Source organism: Zonotrichia leucophrys, chromosome 8 (genome assembly GCF_028769735.1).
Source record: "Zonotrichia leucophrys gambelii isolate GWCS_2022_RI chromosome 8, RI_Zleu_2.0, whole genome shotgun sequence".
In the NCBI taxonomy this organism is placed as follows: Eukaryota; Metazoa; Chordata; class Aves; order Passeriformes; family Passerellidae; genus Zonotrichia; species Zonotrichia leucophrys.
In genome coordinates, this window is record NC_088178.1 from 2524597 (window position 1) to 2545004 (window position 20408).

Consider the following 20408-nt stretch of genomic DNA (forward strand, 5'->3'; position numbering starts at 1 on the left):
CCACAAGGCTTTGGCTGCCCCTGGATCCCTGGAAGTGTCCAAGGCCAGGCTGGACAGGGCTTGGAGCAGCCTGGGATGGTGGAAAGCGTCCCTGCCATGGTAGGGGTGTTGGAACAAAATGAGCTTTTAGGTCCCTTCCAAGCCAAACCATTCCCTGATTCTATGACAATATACTCAGCATCCCTTGGGATCCCTGCCTTCTCGTACCACCCTTTCTTTGTAACTCCTTACCATGCAGAGGACCCAAAACTGAAAAAATTCTGCCTCTTCCATCCCATTTTACCCCTCCAAGGGCAGCCCCTCTTGCAAAGCCTGCTCAGAAGGCAGGGAGCAGAATTCATTCCCTCTCTGCTGCAGCAGGATGGGGCCTCACATCCACTTTCTCCCTAAAACAGATGCTCCTTTTTCGAGGAGAAAGTGGATTCTACATTTTTTGATTCTACAGTTTTGAGACCAGTGGCCATCTCATGAACATTTGTGGTGCTGCCCACTCTCTCAGCTGTCCTTTTTGTCAGGCAAAAGCTGCCACCCTTCCACCTTCCTCCACAAGAAACTCCCCTGGCCACCAAGGATTCCCAATCCCCACAGCTGGGGCTTTTCAAAGGGCAGAACACCAGGTACAAATTTAAATCAGGGACAAATTGGAGTCAGGATGCTTTGATAAACTCTCCAAACAGTCCCACAAAGTCTTCCACAGATCTCAGCAGGCTGCCCAGGATCAGCACACCTGGTAAATCCTCCCTACACACAAAAAGGTGTCTCTGTCTCATAAACTCTTCCTTTTCTGAGTGCTTTGGAACAGAACAGGGGCAGCCTGGGCTCAGGGACGTCGTTCCCCATGGGGACCACCATGGTGGAGTGGCAGCACAGCCAGCAGCAGGGACTGTGCCCTGGAGGAGCCAAGTAAGGCAAGAAATGGGCTCTGCATGCAAGAGTTAAACAGCAGATAGATTAGATCTCATCAGCTGAGTTTTCCAGGAAAAGCATTGTGTTGCTATGGAAACCCCAACATAACCTGGGTTTTCCCTCCTTTTGTTTGTTCATTTTCTACAAACACTGGCCTCTCCCAGTCCTCCCCAGGTGGACTTGCAGCTTGCAAAAACAGTGATTTTTTTTTTTTCCTTCTAATGCCCATTTCTCTTTGCAAGTACATTTTTCAGTGATTGCCTTTCTCAATATCACTGTCCCAGCCTGCAGACTCTCTCTTTGCAGTAAGGACTGGTTAATGTGCTGCCCATTTGAAACTCAGCTCCTGAACACCTTGCTGTCATTTCTTCATGGGGAAAAAGGGACAAAAGCCTCATGGTAATAAAACTTTTCAGTGAAAAACCACATGGGAAGTTTATCTTGTCACACAGTTTCTCCATTTCCAGCATCTCAAGAAACAGCATTTCCTTTGGAAGAAGGAATTTTGCAGGCAACAAGAATTCGGATGTTCAGCTCCAAGTTTTCTCCTTGGTCTTATTCCCAGGTATCTCCAGCCTATTTGTATATAATATATATATAAAATAAATATATATATATATATAGTAAGTGTATATAATGATACATTTATTTTACTGTATCATAATAAGGATTGCCTTTAATGAGCCTGATGGAAACATCAAGAGAATCTTTCTAAAACATGCAAGATGATACATACAAGAGGCCTCAGCACACAAGTGCCTTTATCTGCCAGATTTCTTTACTCTGCACCTCACAACCTCATGATTTTCACACTCCTTCCTACTTCCCCTGCACCAATAACAGGGAACAGGCTCCCAAGTGCAGGCTCCTTCCTCCAGAGCAGCTCCTGCTTTGGCAGCATCAAGGGTCATATCCTTAGATGGAAATATATGTCAGTGAGTTTGAACTTGTAGCTTACCTGGTGCTGGCTAGTCCTAGGATTTATGGAAGCTGAAAAGCTGTTATCCTGAAGCTGAAGATTCAGCAGGTTTTCCTTTGGCTTCCTCAGCAGAGCTGTGGCAGGAATGGAACATGAATCCAGGGCCACTCTCCGTGCCAACATCCCCACCAAGTGGCCAGCTCCCAGCTCATCCCTCTGTCCCAGCAGCTGAAAATGTGAAAATACAAACCTGGCTCGCCTGCTCTCACCCAAAACCTACAAAATCTGACTTTTGAGACAGCTCTGAAGAGCTTTCCAGCCATACTCTGGAGTAAAGGCAAGAGAGGAGTGATAAAGAGATTTCTTTCCATCCCTTAAAAGGTGTCCTGTTAACCCATTTCCCACCTTAGCCACTGTTATTTTTTTCTGCTTGCAGAATTTAATAGCTTGTGTACAGATAGATTATTGTTAATAACTCCACACATTTCAAACAAGTGTGGCCAGCCCAACTTCCTACAAGCTTTATGTTGTATATGAAATACTAAAGTACATTAAAAAAAAAATACCTACACTTTTAAACAGTAGCTAAATCAGAAAGATTAGGAAAAAAATAACAAATAAGAAAATTTTGACAAACACTGCCCTCTTGAGGGAAAGGGAGCTGCATTGCCTCAGCAAAACCCTTCTCCCTTCTCTGCTCTCCAGGCCACACTAAACTCCCCCCACTGCCTTGCCATGTGGCTCAAGGTGGGCAGAAGTTTTTGACAAGCAGCAGTAGGAATCAATTCACACCTAAAAATCAATTATCTCTAGATAAATCATACCTTAGTTTGATTTATAACTATCCTAGGTACAAATAAGCAACATTGAAAGCACACGAACCTATTGGAAATACAAAAAACCTGGGAATCAAGAGTTTTTCTTTCTTCATGAATTGCAGCCTTTTATTTTACCCAAAATCTGAGAGCAGGAACCAGACTCCAGCTTTTTCTTTGTCCTGCAAATTCCTCATCAGTGGGATACACAAGCATCATCTCTCCAGCCTAAGGATCTTGATCTGCTGATTGGAATAATCCCCTGCAGTATCTGTTGGAAGTTTTTGGGAATATCTCATTCCCCAAACAGTTTTGATAAGGAAGGAGATGCTGCTGCAATATTTCAGAGTGCACTGGTGGCACTTGGGGACAGGGTTTAGTGCTGGGTCAATGGCTGCATTTCATCTTACAGGGCTTTTCCAACCAAAACAATTCTGTTACAATGGGAAGATAAAAAAATAATAAAAAAAAAAGCTTAAAGCAAAACTTTAGAAGAGTCTGATGCCTCCATAAGAGCTTTAGAAGGAACAAGCACCTGCCCTTCCTAACTAACCTGCTAGCACCTCTAGAGATGAATTAAAATTTTAAAGATGGCTTAAATCCTCTTCCTCCTTTCATCACAAAAGGCTGCTCATAGCAACATTCCTACAAATGCACAAAGCAACATTTTTCAGCTTAAACCTTATGCCAAGTCACTTAGGGGAAAGACACAAGAGAAAAAGGGTTAAATATCTTTATTTTATTTTTTTTCCAAATAATGAAAACCATTCACAAGTTAAGTACAAAACATCAATCTATATTTAAGAGCATCCTAACACAGACTGATGAACACAGATGAGGGTTCAATACCCCACAAAGCAGACAATTCAAGCACAGAGAGGGAGTGTACTGTTAACTAAAATGATATTAAAATTATACTTCTGAGTATTTACAGTTACAAATATTTATGTTGAGAGTAACTTGGCATTTAGATGGATGCTACTGCTCTGTCAGGATTTCATCTTAATTGAATAATGGTGGTGGAGCATCACCTGGTACTGACTTTTCTTGAACATTCAAGGCACCAGGGGTTCCCAGACCAAAATCTGCAGAACAGTTTCTACAAATGCAGGGCTCTGTCCAAAATGTTGAGCAGTTTGGTGATAGCAATATTATCACTAAAACCAAGTGCAGACTGAAACACCAGAAACTGTTTTCTTATCCATATCAGCAAGCTCATGACATCAGGATCAGCCTGGAAAGCTAAACATGTTCTGACAGAGTTTTGGAGAAAACTGGATTTGCCTGGAATTATTATCCCTCCCATGCAAAGCAGGAGCTCTTGAGTTCAGGTATGAGCACAAACACAATGAAAGTAGAACACAAGTTCAGACAGGCTTAAGAATCATTTAGAGAAGATTGAATGCTGAACAGCCCTTCCCTTATTTCATCAATTTTTTCTGCTCTTGAGGCTGCAGAAGCCTTTACTGCCTTAAGGAGAGATTCATGACACTTGTCCACTACAGCCTTGAAAATTAGGTGTATTTCCTGGAAAGAGAAAATAAAGGGGAAAAAAAATCCATCAGCAAAGTTAAATCTTTATCAAGCACAATGTCAAGTGAGTGGTCTGGTGGACTCAAATGATTTCAAGGGTGTCTCATCCATGGCTTAAAAAGCAGCACTAACAGAAGACACTACAACAGGAATGTAAGAAGATTTTGGAGGGGTAAAAAAAAAAAAAAAACCCTCACCTTGGCTTTTTTTGCTTTTTCTTCACCATCTTCCTTCAGCTGCTCAATTTGGTCCTTTTTCTGTTTGATTTCCTTGCGAATGGCCATAACTTTGTCACACACAGCACCCCTCTTCTCCTGGACTTTGTTGAAATGTCTAAAGGTGACAGAAAAAAAAGTTAGTACTGAGCCTTTTCACTCATTCCAGATGAAAGTGAAGCCCACCACAAGCAAACCTTGCATTTTATGAGCATAAAACCAGCAATGATAAATAGAATTTACTTTCTCAGAAATTAATGTGATTTTTAAACTAGAACAACTTATGTACAAGAAGTGAAACTCATACTTAGCAGGAGCCCATATGCACCTTTCCACCTCAAGGGAACAGTCAGGATATTTCTTTTATTCACCAGCAAAAGCTCTTTTCTTCAACCAAGGTTACCTCCCTTCCCCTCTTGCTTATCAAAGCATTTCATTTTATCACTCAAGGGAAATACCTGACACATTAAAAACAGAAATAGGCAGCAACTTTTGATGAAAAGGAGCATAAGATTATGTTGCTTTCATTGCTAAATTAAAAGCTGCTTCTCACAGAATCATTTAAGTTGGGAAAGACCTCTGAGATCAACTATGAACACCCCCTTGTCACTTTGACCATGGCTTGGTCTTTCCTTGAACACCTGCAGAGGCAGTGACTCCACACCACCCTGGGCAGCCCATTCCAAGGTCTAATCATCTTTCTGTCCAGAAATTCCTCCCAATGCCCAACCTATTTTCCTCCCAAATCATTTCTTTTAGCTGGTACAATACACTAAGTGCCACTCTGCACACCAACCTCAAGCCTGACTAAATCTTACTTGATTTTCCCATCCATGTGCAAGCAGCTCCCTTCCATCACAGCCAATAATGTTCCATATTCCCTTTCCTCTCTATCTGTGTAGATGAAAATGGTTTAAAAATCAATTTTCTCCCTAAAAGCTCAGCACTAAGCTCACAGTGAAGCCAGGACCTTCCAGGGCTGCAGTTTGGTGCTGCCTTCAGCATATGGGAGGAAGGAAGAGGGGCTGAGAGGCTTTGATCAAATGACACTTTTCCTTTTGTTTTAGAAGCATCATGTCAGGATAATGCTCCTCTGAGATGCGAGCCCCATTTCCCCATGGGTCTTGAACATCTTTGATAATGAGCAAAAGTGGCAAGGGAAATTATGAAAAATTCATGAAAGGCAAATGGGGCTTTGTTGAAGTCTGATAAGTTGGAAAATTATCCCAATGTGACATTCTCTTTAAGAAGATAAAAGAATCAAGAATAAGCATTATAAATTAAATTAGTGCTCCAATAAAAGAACTGCTGTCAAGTCACATTGCAATTATTGATTTGAGACCCCAAATCCCTGCCTGCAGCATATTCCTGGTCCTCATACAGAGCTGTCCCACACTGCTCATTTTCCCCTCGGTGCTGAGCCGTGTGTTTGCAGCAGCCATGGACTTTGGCAGCACATAACAAAGACATAAAGCAGCAGCAGCAGCAGGCAGAAACATCAGCCCCTCCGTACTCGAGCACGGCGCACTTGTGCAGCTCGATATCTTCGTGCATCTTTTGGAGCTGGATCTCAGCTGTAGCCAGCTTCTCACGTTTTGCAGTCACCACTCTCTTCAGGGACATTTCATCCGTGTTGGCCTTTTTCAGCTCTACCTGAGAACTCTCAAGTTGGTCCTCCAGGTTTCTGATCTAGAGTACAGAAGTATAGAAATAACTGAAATAGAAATAAATTAAATGGGGGCAGGAAATTATCAACACAGCATAGCCTGTAAATGTGCTAAGATTACAAGTTGCTTTTTGAAGATTTGATTGCCAGCTCCCTGGTCTTTCTCTGATTATAAATACATCCAACTGGACAAAACCCCCTCCCCCAGGACAGCTTTCAGAAGTGACTGTGACTTCTGCTCTAGCTTTTTGCCAAGCCTCATTTGAACACATGCTATACAAATACCCAAAAAGACTCCATAACATTTTTCAATTGCTCCTAACAACTCCATTATCCCAAAACCTAGTGGCAAACAGCAAAGGACTGTATTGTGACAAACATTTCATCAGAGAATGTCTGGCTTAGCAATATTAATAAATTTAAAGGCACTTAAGACATGACTCTTCCTTAAGTAACAATTTTTTATTCTTAGTTTTCACTCTCAAGGCAGAAGAAACTCGATTTCACTTTTCTTTTCCCATCATTTCCTACCAACAACCCCAAGACAGCTCCAACTATTTTAGGTCAGGTTTCTATGGCAACAAAGCCTTTGACTATTCAAAGTGGTCAATAGCTAGTGCATAGTACATTAGCTAGTGCCACCCAGCAAAGCAGCAGCAATGTTTTACTGACATTTTTCAGAAAGAATTTGGAAACTTCAAAATGTCATTCTTTACCGTGAAAAGGAAAGAGGAGAACATTGCTTAGACATCAAATTTTCCCTAACAGGATATAATTTGGATAATACAGACCTCTGATAATACACTGGCCAGTCTCTCCACATTTTCTCCCTGTATTTCCATCTTCTTTTGGTATAACTGCAACTCCGCTTGGCATGATGGCAGAACATCTACTAAATCTCTATAACGTTCATATTCCTCAGTAGCTTCTTGCTTTAAAGAGAGAACAAGACTATCAATAAACAGCTTTAGAGTTCTTTACATAGAATTAAAGCATATTGAACTTTGAACCCTCCCCTCATTGTTTAAAGACACTAGAAGTAATATTTAAGAGGTGGTGAAATGAGCTCTTCATAAAAAAATAAAAGAAAGGCATTTATTTGGAAGCATAGAAATAAAGGTGACATACAAGTGTTTTATACTGAATTAATCAGTAATCAGCTTTTAGGAAAAAAAAAAAAAAAAGCTGTGCAGTGAAGAAATTCTACACTGGTAAAACAAGAGTTATGTAAAACTTCATACCTAAAATTACAGCAATTGAATTTACACCTTTGGAACAAAAAAAAACCTTCAGAGGGAAAGTGCCAACCACTGAAGTGTGAGCAATCTCAAGCCACAAAAATGACTGGAGATTATAATTTAAAAAAAGAATAAATAAATCTAGGAGGGAACTCGGTGTTCAGCATATTAGTGAAGACAGCTATTGATTCCAGAAACAGTGAATAACAACAGAAGCATTATGAAACACATGTTCTAAATCCAAGGATATTTGGGAGCTGACAAAATATTGTCTCCTCTGGAGAGCAAACAGCCAAACAGATTCAAGAGTTCAACACCTGATTTTACAAGTGACTGCAATCTTGCTTTTCAAAAGGAAAAATCAGCCTATTAAAAATACACCAACCTTCAATTTTCTGAGGCTGTGATTTCATTTCAGACCAACACCTGTCCTGCTGGTGTTTCACCATCACTCAAGAAGCAGCTCTAGATGATGACAGTCCAGTAAAACATGCTTTTTCTAACAGAATACCTCCTTGTGTGGACAGAGGAGAAAACCTCACCTTCTCTTTCTTCAATTTCTTAATCTTCTCTTTCATCATCTCATTGTTATTCTTCCATTCTTCTGGACTGTCCACAATTTTGGATTTCAGCTGCTCTTGTTCTTCTTTCAAAGCAGCCAGAGACACTTTGCACTCATTCTAGGTAATGACACAAACACTTTCACTATTAGTGATTAGGTGAACAAAGAGGAATTGTGCAGCAAGGTTTGCCATGGTTTTATGACTAGACAGGTTATTTGGTGTGTAGTCATTCCTCATTAGGAAGTTCTAAAAATAAATTCCTCTAAACACCATTAACATCCCAAATCAAAGCAATCAACAGCCAATTTTGCTTCCCACATTTGCTTAAAGGGGTGCAGAAGAACAGCAGCTAACTGGTGTTTTCCACCAAAAGCCAGCTAGCTAATCCTAGAATGGTTTGAGTTGGAAAAGACCTCCAAGATGATCTCATTCCAACCCCCTTCCATGGGCAGGGACACCTCCCACCAGACCAGGCTGCTCCAAGCCCCATCCAGCCTGGAATACTGCCACAAGCTCTCTCCCTCAGAACTCCTGACCTAGGGACACTGAGGCAGTGACTGCAGCATTCCAGAGCCAGCTGTGTCACCTTGGGAGAACAGCAACAAGTTCCAAACCTCCTGTTGTGCCTCATTAGCCCACTCTATGCATGCAAGGTAAACCCACAGCACCTCAGAGGTCCAGATTTCTAGTGACTTCATTCCAAGGATAATCTGATCCTAGAAAGAGAGATGATTTCTCAGCTGATCTGCATCCAGCAGCCAGACATGTACTCACCAGTTTTTGGTTTCTCTCAGCAATATCTGCCTTCTTTTGAAAAGTCTCTTCTTGCAAAGCGGTCTGAAAAAAGAAAAAAGCACCAAGCTTTCAACAAGCATCTCTACAGCTGCTACCTGCCTTATCCTTTTTTATCATAGATCTGTCCATAGGAGAAATCCTATTTTTGGGTCCTTTGGAATGTCCTAACCAGCAGAAAAAACTGCAATCTGTAAGATTTCAAAGACAGGAAAAGAGAATATTGTCACTAAAACCACTGGAAGCACAGCAGTGGATAACTAGGAATAGGGATAAGAAATTGGCCATCCCTATTCTTATTGACCCTGACAGATATTATACCTCCACAACTTTCTTTGCCAGGGTCTCTCTTCTTCAGGGAAAAAAATGATTTAACATAAAGTCCCAAAAAATAGTCTAACACAAGGTTAATAATGCTAATAACAGAGACATGAGTTGACAAAACAAAAAAATCCTAACCATAGATTATTTTCTTTCTCCCAAAGGAGCTAAAAAAGTTATCCAGGAGACCTGAGAGGAAAGTTTGCACTGCTGAAAAGTTACCCCTGCAGTTAACCCCATTCTTTTTGCCAGGCATTCCCTTGGGTCTCATTTCTTGCCATGGCCCACCTCCAGTTCCAATTTTTGGAATTGAAATAGAAAACAAAGAGGAACATCCCTGTGTTCCTGTTTGGAAGTGTGATGTGCATCTCCCAAGTCATTGCAGAAATGCATTTCAAAAAAAGAGTCAACTATACTTTTGTATTCCCCAAGTCTGATTTAAAGCACATTTCACATTCCTCACAGTGAAACAATGAGGGGCCCAACAGCATTTTGCTAAAATTACCATTGTTTTAAATCAAAAAAGTCCCTTTTATCCACTGAGTTAGATGGAAGGGAATAAAATAAAGAGAAGTGAGGGACCCACAGCAGGTTTTCAGAGAAATACAGAACAAGGCCCTACTTGTTTGCGACGATAGTCCTGCCTCAGCTGCTGCTCCAGCTCCCGAATGCTCTCTGTGAGCTGCTTGATCTCTGCCTCATGCTCAGCTGGGATTGTGCTGAGGGAAAAACAAAGATATTGGGCAGTTTCAGCATCATTATAGGCCAGTCAGAGTACAGCAGATAAAACAATCACTGCCTCCACAGAGTTTACAGCCAGCAAAATCAGTAATCAGTGCAAGACAGTCTCAAGTGAATATATCTTATTTTGCTTTGCTTGTAAGATTTTGCAGTTGAAGCATAATCTAAAGAGATATTTTGGCGAGAAGTGGCACAAACACAAAGGACTAAGTTTAAATATCATGTTAAGCAAAGCATGAGAAAGTACAACACTCCTACCAATTTTGGTGGTGACTTTCATTTATGAAATTTGCATATTATCTGTCATACAAATGATTTATATTAATGCAGACCTATCCCAGCTAGGGAACCCCCAGCACACACCAAGAGCAGCTGTCAGAAAAACAAAACAAAAACACTTTGTTTTGAAAGCTCTCTTGGAAACCAGCCATTTCTTCATCCTATTATCCACAAACAAAACCAAAACTTAATGGTGCAAAGACACAGGCAGTAGGGCTAAATGGCCTGAAAAAGAGATATTGTGGCAAACATGTCAAATAACTAAGGAAGACAACTTTATTCATGTATTAAGTTAAAGATGAGCTTCCTCCAGCTGTTGAAGGGATAAAGACACATCACTAAAAGCTAAGTAAGAGCAAAAAGTTTCAACCTAGTTCACCACACACAAATACAGGATTCCCTCAGTGCAACTATACACTGTAAAAGTTTTTGGGATTTTTTTCTCTGCCAGCAGGGAATAAACCCCCTCAGCTCCCTCTCATCAGACTTGTGCTCCAAACCCTTCCCAGCTTCATTGCCCTTCTGTGGACACACTCAATGTCCTTCTTGCAGCGAGGGGCCCAGAATTGGATGCAGCACTCAGGGAGTGCCACAGGGGGATGCACACTGCCCTGTGCTGCTGGCCACACTTGCTGATGTGGCCAGGTGCCATTTCCTTGGCCACACTGCTGGATCTTGTTCAGCTGCTGTCAGCCAGCACCCCCAGGTCCTTTTCTGCTGAGCCACATTCCAGCCCCTCTTCCCCAAGCCTGTAGCATTGAACCAAGTCATTATGACCCAAGGATGGGGCTCTGCACTCAGGCTTGTTGAGCCCCACACAACCAGCCTGAGCAGGAAAGGCAAGCAGAGCATCTCACAGTGCTCACTCCACACACTCACTTCAGTTTTTCCAGCTTCAGTGTTGCCTCCCGATTCACAGCCTCCAGGTGTTGTTTTTTCTCCATAGCTAATTTCTGCAAGTTAAATATTTCATTTTAGAGAAGTGTGCTTTCTCTCTGGGCTTCTATTAGAGCCTTGCTCATCCTTATTTCACATGAATTGCACCATCTCTCAACTACTGAGATGTTCAGAACAGAAGCCACCTACAACCCAACTTTTCTCAAAATGGTACAAGGTGTCAATCCTTCACTTACCAAGCTGAAGTATTCAATAATTTATTGCAAGGGGAAAGATATATATATACACATATACATATATATGCACATACATATATACACATATATATGTATACACAACAACGTACGTGTGTGTACACACACACACACGTACGTGTGTGTCACACACACAGTGTGTACACACACACACTGTGTGTATATATACACACACATATATGTATATATATGTATATATACACATATATATGTATATATATATACACATATATATGTATGTACATATATATGTGTATATATATACACATATATACATATGTGTATATAAAATATATAATATATACAATATATATTACCTTATATTCACTATATTTTATATTATACCTTATACATAAATAATAATGTATAAGAGATAAAATATCTATATTATATATAATATTTTGTATTATGCATGATTATTACGATATATATAGAGTAATAATAATGTATATTATATAAATATATATATTATGTAATATATATATAATTTATATACATATGTAGTATTTCTTTTCTCCCCAATATATTGGAGGGGAAAAAAACCCCTCTCAGTAATACCCAAAGTAATAATCAGTACCTTCCTGAATTATTTGGCTACATTTAACATCCCAACATGTTACAAAAACCTGAAGTTAAAGCACAATCTTCATGCTCCTGGTTCTAGGTTAATATCAGTTGTACTTTTATAGGTGTTTGAAATAAATCAGCATCTAATCTTACATAGCTCTGTTGCAGCTCCAAGTAGGCCTCACGCCGGAATTCGCTGAAGTTCACAAAGTTGAGGATGCCACTCAAGAAGCGAACTGTCCTCTTGGTCTCTGAAACAGGAATTGCACTGAGCTGCTTTCCAAAAGCATTGCAATGGCTTCCAAAAAGTTGGGCCAAGTGTAATTCAAGGAGACAGAAATTACAAAATACAGTCCAAATTAGTTCTTCCCCCACTCAGCTTGCAAAGATTTCAGACTACACAAAACTAGCACCAAGCTGGTTACCAGCACTTAGCAATTCTGTGTAATTTAACAAATGAATAGTGGCACCTGGGAGAAAAGGCTGTTAACACACCAGCCTCCCATTCCAAGAAAAGCCAGACAGAGAAAGAGTGTCAATCTTGAACTACAGCTCTGAAGAGAGAACCTCTCTGTAGCTATCAGCCAAACTGAAGGCAGCAATTTGAACTGCAGGGACTTTCTGTTTTTATTCCAAGCAAACTTTCTGAAAGATGATTACAAAAGCTTCGAATGTCTTAGACAAGACAGATCCAGAAGTGAAAGATTTCTTCAGAGCAGCATTTTCCAAGCTGTCTGTGTTGTGGCAGAATCACAATTGGGTATTGAAAGGAGTGGAGCACAGGCATAAGAAATCCCAAAGCATTCCAGGGTAATTTTCATCCCCATCTATTATTACACTGTCACAGCCCATCTCCAGACCAGCAGCTCAACAGATTCACAGCATTCAAAGCTGCCCTGACTTACTGACTGCACCAGCCCACATAAGGAATAAGAGCTGTCCACTAGAAGCAGCTTGTTTAAGGGCCAGAAGAGCAGCCAGAAGGACATTTCCCCACACCAGACACCCATCTGGCTATGCCCAAGGAGAAAAAGCATCCAGGAAGGAAACACAAGGATTACAAGGCACTTGCTTACTTGGGCTTAAAACATCAGCAATTTGGAAGTCATTGATCCGGCACATGGGCAGCAAGCGCTCCCTGCAAAGAGAACAAAACACAACCTCAGCTGCAGTGATTTTTGGTGACCATGGCTCTGTTCTTGTCCTGTAACCATTTGCTGCAAATTAGATTTTGTCCTCTCATCCCAGAGCATCTGCCCAGCAAGCACAAGGCATGCATCTTCTACTTACATGTGGATATACAAGTTACAGACAGGTAGAAAGCCTTCATGGATCTGTGGGTACATGATGTCAACGTTGAGGGGCATCTAAAGAGTAAAAAGAGTAAAAAGAGAGTCAGTGCATAAGTAGAGAATACTTAAAACAAAAATTATGCAGCATTTTCCACAGCTCCCAATGATATCCCAATAGATTAAGACACTGAGGATGATCTTCCCACCTACAGGAAAAGGATATTAAAGGCTGAAAATGTCAACAAATAGCACACTATTTTAAGGGTCAACTCTGGCTGGAAAAGACAAAAAAAATACAATAATAACTAAAGCAGCAACATTACAAACTCAGGAACTGAATCAAAACTCTGTTTTATTTACTTCCTCACAGCACAGCTTGGCAGCTGCTGGCACTGTGGGAAGAACAGAGTTATCTTGTGCACATACTACTCCTCCCTTTCAGTTTATCCAGAAAAGCCATGAGGTAAAACTATTTATTCTCACTTTCAAGGATCAGTTCTTGCCTACCAGAGACAGTAGGTAAATTAACTGTTGGTCAATTTAGGTATCAGCCTCTCCTCACTTTCCTCTCAGTTAATGGAGGAGTGGAGGTGATAAAATATAAAAAAACAATATTTACATTCCTTCCAGACCAGTCCAACCTCCTCTGTCAGGAGCCCAGTATGTATTTTCAAGGCAAGGTGTCCCTCCAAAAGCTTGTCCACTCCCTCCTGGACCTTACAGACATTTCTGGCACCCTTAGCATCCCAAAGAACAGGTAAATCCAATATTTTTTTCCTTTCACATCCCTGCCACAGGCAGCCTTACCATGTAGGCGTGCTCCACTCGGATCCCACACATTTTCTGCAGGATTCTCAGGTAAATCATGTGTAAAACTTCAAGCTGCAGGAAGAGAGGACATGAATCAGGATTCCATATGTTTGATTACTCAGGGCTGCCAGGCCAGGCCATGAAAGCATTCAGCTTTTAACACATGAAGGCTGAGTTCACTGACCAACCAAGGCAACCAAGTTTCCTTTTCAACATTTTGCAGTTCAAGCATTATTTGCTGATAATTCAGTTTTAAGGGGCAGCAGTCAGCTCAGGCAATTACAGCCCTGACTGTGTGTGTCTGGCATTGGTTTTCATTACACTGCTACTTGCTGAGCAGTTTCCAAACCAAACAATGCCAAAAAACCTAAAAAAGGTCCCAGAAATGATAATCCTGTAGCAACGACAGCCCTTCATAAATTATTAAAATTAAGATGAAAAAAAATCACCTACAAGCCATACAATTATCCATTAATAGCACTAATCAGTGATCAATTCTGCTTCTTAAAAACCATCTAAACAAGCAGGGCCAGACCCCTCTCACCGCAGGCTCAAAAACAGGCAACAACAGCACCGGGAATCACTCGGAGGCATCAACTCTGCTTTAAAGCCACTTTTCTTCACTCACTAACACTAAATGCTCAGAGTGATGAAAAGGGGTGAAGCAGGGAGGGGTTTAAAAGCACTAAATGGATCCGAAAGATGTTTGAACTATTTTGAGTTCCTGGGGAAGACAGGCCATGCGCTGCTTAAACCTGAAGTTAAAGCACAACCTTCACGCCCCTAATTCTAGGTTAACATCACTTATACTTTTATAAGCATCTGGATTAAAACAGCACCTAATCTTACATAGCTCTGTTGTAGCTCCAAGTAGACCTCACGCCGGAATTCTTGAAGTTCCCAAAGCTGACACCACTGCGCTTCCCAGCGAGGCCCGAGGAGAGCCCCGAGCCCACCCCAGCACGTTCCACCCAACCCCGCGGTCCCTGGGGCCGGCCCAGCGTGCCCGTCCCACACGGGAGCCGGAGGGGCCCCCTCACGCACCTTGGGGTTGCCGAACACGTCGCTCTTGACCAGGTTGCGGGCCTCGGCGCCCTCCAGGATGTGCGAGCGGAGGTAGCTGATGATGTCGTCGGGGCTGTAGCGAGGGAAGGTCATGGTCTCCATGGCGGCGGTGGCGGCAGGGACGCGGCGGTGGCGAAGACACGACGGGGATACAACGGCGGCACCGCTGCGCGCCCACTGCTTGAATCCTTCACGCCCCGCCCCCGCACCCTCGCTGACCTATCAAAGATCGTATCGTCATCGGGAGGCGGGGCTCAGCGCGTTCCCGCCCTCTCTTAGCCTATTAGCGGCCGCTGTGTCTGGTGGGCGTGGCTTGGCAGGCCCCGCCCCGGCGCGGCCGTCGGCCGGGAGGGGAAGGGCGAGGTGAGGCGGCGCTGTCCCTGAGAGGCTGTCAGGCGGGGCTGGCACGCCCTCTGCAAGAGTCATAAAATCCCTGGAAGGAGCGTTAAAGTTCACCTCGTTTTCCGTCTGATATGAGCAGGGACAGCTTCCACTATCCCAGGTTGCTCCAAGCCCTGTCCAACCTGGCCTTGGACACTTCCAGGGATGGGGCAGCCACAGCGTCTCTGGGCACCCTGTGTCTCATCACTTTCCCAGGGGAGAATTTCTCCCTAACATCCACTCCAAACCTGCCCTCTTTCAGTCTAAAGCCATTCCCCTTGTTCTTTCATTACCTGCCCGTGTAATGAGCCACTCTTCCTCCTTTCCAAAAACCCTTTGGATGAGGTCTCACCATAATCCTCTCCAGGCTGCACAGCCCCAGCTCAGCCTGTCCCCATACCAGAGTTACTCCAGCCCTCTGAGCATCTTCATGGCCTGTCTGGACCTTCTCCAACACCTCCACATCTTGTGCTGAGATCCCCAGACCTGGACACGCTACTCCACATGGGATAAAACCTCCTGGCTCCTGGAAGGAGATTTTATTCCATGTGGATGGGACGCCAGCCCAACATTGCACAGGCCTCTTGCCTAACCAGTACCACCCCTTGCAGTGTGACACTGTGAAAAGCGCCAATCACTTGTTTTTAAAAGTTTAATAGTAATAAAATGGTTATGAAAATAGTAATATAATTAGAGTAATAATAATTTGGACAATTTGGATTGGGACAATATGAGGCAATAAAGAGTTACGGACATCCAGGAACCTTTTTCTGGGCAAAATAAGCCCCAAAAAATGACCCACATTAACAGAGGATTAACCCTTAAATGCAACAGCCTGTTGCATATTCATACACCTCATGCATGATGCAGAAATTCCATTCAAACACAGGTTTCTGTCTGATCAGTGTCAGCTTCTTCCTCTTAATCCTGATGGTGTCTCCAGGGCTGAGCAAGGCAGGAAGAAGTTAATTTCTGATAATGGAGCAATAAATTCTCTTTCTCTGAAAGATTTAGGTGTCCTGTGGTCGCTATCTCGCTACAAGTCCTTTCTTTAGAAAAAAAATACCTTACATAGCATAGTTTCTATTTTAACCTTATATTATAACCTAAAACTATATCTACCACACTACTTAAGAAAATTAATACAGCATAACTTTCTAACATAGCACATACAATATCTGAATATTTGTGAAAAGCCAATCATAAAATATGCATTTTTCACAACATCATTTCTGACAAAATTTGGGCTGTTCACATTCTCCCCACAAAGTTCCGATGCTCCCACAGCATGCACAGCTTCCCACACCTCCACCGAGCTGGAAGCAGGCCAGCAAGGTCACAGCAGTGTCCCCAAAAGCAGGCAGCTCCTGCAAGCCACTGACATCACGGAGGTGTCACCTGGCGCCGAGTGTGAGACAGAGACGCTCCAGCCACCGTTCCGCACTTGCCCATGTAAAAGCCAGGCTCGATTTCCAGCTGGGCACTCTGCCAAGGGCTCAGGTGAGCCACAGAGTGCTTCCCGACAGCCTTGCAGCTGGGCACCTCCTCGGTGTGGCTGGGAGGGCCCTGTAGCTGCCATAGGGCTGCCTGCACTCCATGAAAGGCTAAGCAGCCTGAAAGGTCTCAAACCATGTTTCCTTCAGGTAGCCCACGGTCCCTGAGCCTCGTGTTTCTTCTGGGGATGGCATCCCAGGGGATCAGCTGTCCGAGCAGGTGTAGCTGTCAGTACCTGGAGGTGAACTGCACCGGGCAGCAGCTGCAGGAGTTCCCTGTGGACATCCCTCTGGACACCAGGCAGCTGATTCTGGCAGCAAACAACGTCTCGTACCTGCCGCCGATGGAATTGAGCTTCCTGGCTGATTTGGTCTATCTGGACTGCAGAAAGAACCTCTTGGGGGATGACTTGGATTTTACTTTCATTGGCGTGGCCAGGCTTGTCTATCTGGACCTCAGCTTCAACAACCTCTCCCAGGTCACATTCAGCACCTTCTCCCACCTCCTCAGCCTGGTGGTACTGAAGATCTCGGACAATCCCAACCTTGTGGCCATCGAGAAAGATGCTTTTGCCAACAACACCTGGCTGAGGCACCTGGATGTGAGCCGGACTGGCTTGACCTTCCTGGACACCAGCACCGTCCGGGACCTGCCCAACCTGAGGCTCCTGGGGCTCAGTGACAACCTGTGGCACTGCAACTGTTCCTTTTTGGACTTCATCACCTGGATGATGGAGAGCGATGTGCATTTTCCAGGTGAGGGTTGTGTGAACACAGATGTGTGTGGAACAGAGAGAGCCCTCTGTCCTCCTTCCCAGAAGTTCAGTTCACTGCATGCCATTTTCTGCTGTCACACAAACCAGGGATGGGAGCAGCTGGGTTACACACATGAAAAATCCCCCTTGTTCACACCTCAAAGGTGTAGTGTGCAGCTGGGACAATGCTGCTTCCCTAAAACACCTGGATCCAGCCTCAGGTGTCCCTGTGCCTGCACAGCACCCCATGGCTACAGCATCAAGAATGAGGAGCCTCCCACAGCTCTAGGGAGATGTGCACTGGGAAAATCATTGCTGTGAATTTCCTGCCTTGTCTCCACCCCAAAGTCAGCTCATATTGAGAGATTCTATAACTGGGCCTTGGAGAGGCTGAGGCAGGGCAATCACCAGTTCCCTTTCCCATAAAAACACTGGTCCCAAGGGTGATATTTTGCTTTGCAGCTGCAGCACATGGACTTAGCTTTTCCAGACTGGAAAGAGAGGCAGCACAGCACACATGAAAAAGAAAATCTTTGGTTTCAGTAATGCAGGGTACAATGGTGAGAGAGAGCTGCAAGAGAGAATTGGTTGAGAAAGTCTGTCCACTGAATAAGAGAGGGCTACAAAAGAGCCCAAGGGGAAAAGACGGAAGGGCAGCTGGAAGCTGGTGTTAGGACAGAACTGAATTAAAGACGTCTCAAGGTCTTTATTAGATGTAGTAAGCTCCTTATAGACAATAAAGGGTTTCTTTTTCCACATACAGACAATTATGGGACAGTGGAATAAAGTACAGCTCTCAGCAGTGAGATTGGAGATAACCCACTGAACCCTGCAACAGGAGAATAAAGCTCATTGCAGGCTGTTGGGGAGGGGAGGAGTAGGAAAGGCAGCCTTAAACTGAGGGTTGTTCCAGGCCAAAGGGATACTGGGACAGAGCTCTGGAATCTGCTGCAAGCAGACCCCAGCCTGGCCTTTAGCAACGCTCCTGACCTTCAGAAATGTTTGTGCATCAGAGTTTTGACACAAAGCTGCCCAAGTTTGGCTGCACTTGGGTGACAGAGAGATAAAAGCTCTTCAGTTTTACTCAGGGCCAGTATCAAGATCAGCACGAACAACATCACTCAGCCATATACAATACAGTGTAATGCAATAAAAATCCCCCTCCACCACTCCCATTCCATCCCATGCATGGAGCAGTGCTCCCTTTCCCTCAGGCTCTTCCATCCTGTCCATCCAGGATGTCCCCACCACAGTGACCGTGTCTGTGGGGCTCAAAACCTGCAGAGGATGGCTGGGGGCACACCCTGCACCACACTGATCCTTCGCTAACTTGAAAGGGAGCAGGCAGCATCTGCTTTATCACTGCAGATGTTGCAATATGACAGGGAATGGTTGTTATTTCAGTGGAACTGAATCATTGATGAGTTGCCTCACAGAGCAGGTAAGGCTGTGCATGACTGCAAACCTTGTCAAACCTAGAGCAGCCTCATTATTCCAGCATCATTTAGGCTGTAAAGGTGTTTGAGATTTAAAAAAAAAAACAGCAAACACAGGTGCTCTTATGTGAAGATGAAAGTGCTCAGTCAGCAGAGATGAGGAGGGCAGGGACAGCAGTTTGCCACAGTTGCATAATCCAGTGGGCAATATTATCCTATGGAGCCAACACAGCAAAAAATATTCTGAAACCTGGGAATTGTGGTTTGGCAAGGGTTTTAGCACAGGTTTGGCATGAGTTTGGCTGTCAGATTTTACCCAAGCCATGGGGGGGGAGGGCATGAAGTCTGCAGCTATTTTTCAGGCTTTTAGCAAGCACTCCCATAATTTTTCTACCAGCACTCCTATTCATTAAATGATGATACAGGCTAGAGAGTCCTGCTTCTGCTCATCTCTCTGCAGATGCTGACAACATCACCTGCTACACCCCAGCAGGGCTGCGTGCCCTGAGGATGCCAGCAGCAGAGGCACAGCTCCACTTCAGCTGCCTGACCCAGCTGCACAAGCAGGATTATGTCTTTCTGGGCCTCGTTGGCTTCTGCATCTTCCTTGCTGGCACCATGGCAGCCTGGCTGGCCGGGGTCTGTGCTGTCATCTACGAGGCCCATGCCTCAAAGGGAGAGGAAGAGGAGGAGGAGGAGGAGGAGGAGGAGGAAGACACAGCCACTTAGAATCAGTCCTCCTGAACTCCCATTGTGGGAACCAAAGGCAGGACCTTCCTGCCTGATTTCCCATGTTGTCCTACCCTGGATTTTTTTTTTTTTTTTTTTTTTTTTTTTTTTTTTGGGAAGTGAAATAAAACTGCAAGAGAAGGAAGTATCGGTGCTCCAGTTTCACTTGCTGTTCTCCAGTTTCACTTGCTGTTCTTTACCCAGTCTTCTGCCACTGGGACTCAGGATATTGGCGAAATGTTCATTTTGGACAGGTGTGAGAGGTGTGCACGGTGCCAGGCATTTCCACTTCCACCCTACCTTGAGAACAGTAGGGACATAAGAACTGGCTTGAAAAGGTACTGAAATACAGGAGAGGTCCTGGCACTCTGCTGTAGCCAAGGAGGTCACCAGGTCCTTCCTGGCCAAAAAACCCAGCAGGGCTTACAGGGATCAGCCTACACAGCTGGGGCCCCAGGGAATTACTGGATTGCTAGAGCCCCAGAGAATCCAAGAACTTCCTGCTTTGGAAAGGCAAAGAGATTAAAATCAGCACTTTTAGGAGCCCAGGATCCCACTGCTTTTTCCTTTCTTTCCCATTACACTGGTGACAGCAAAAGAACCCTCTGTGCTCCTGCAGTGCAGCCAGACCGCCTGTGCCTCCACTGTTGTATGAACTGGAAAGTCCAGCTCTGCTTTTGTGTCACACAACTCTAAAACTGGAATGTTTTATAAAGTAAAAATATTGCTTACACGCTCTCC

The 20408-nt window shown here is 43.8% G+C and overlaps 2 protein-coding genes across 3 annotated transcripts; one reads left to right on the forward strand and one right to left on the reverse strand.

Moving 5' to 3' along the window:
- Positions 1–3359: 3359 nt before the first annotated feature.
- On the reverse strand, positions 3360–15084 carry NUF2 (NUF2 component of NDC80 kinetochore complex). Of its 2 annotated transcripts, XM_064719689.1 has the most exons (13): positions 14853–15084; positions 13806–13880; positions 12997–13073; positions 12783–12844; positions 11860–11957; positions 10868–10941; positions 9591–9687; positions 8630–8692; positions 7835–7972; positions 6846–6986; positions 5902–6077; positions 4371–4506; positions 3360–4167 (listed from the first exon to the last, which is right to left on the reverse strand). In XM_064719689.1, exons 1-13 carry the CDS (start codon positions 14973–14975, stop codon positions 4018–4020), a joined length of 1410 nt encoding a protein of 469 aa, XP_064575759.1. In that variant the 5' UTR covers positions 14976–15084; the 3' UTR covers positions 3360–4017. The 2 variants fall into 2 exon arrangements, with proteins under 2 accessions (XP_064575759.1, XP_064575761.1); XM_064719691.1 differs by lacking the exon at positions 13806–13880 and having other exon boundaries at positions 14853–15057.
- Positions 15085–16884: 1800 nt separating this feature from the next.
- LRRC52 (leucine rich repeat containing 52) lies at positions 16885–19667 on the forward strand. Its single transcript, XM_064719195.1, has 2 exons — positions 16885–17503; positions 19399–19667. Exons 1-2 carry the CDS (start codon positions 16885–16887, stop codon positions 19665–19667), a joined length of 888 nt encoding a protein of 295 aa, XP_064575265.1.
- Positions 19668–20408: the final 741 nt, after the last annotated feature.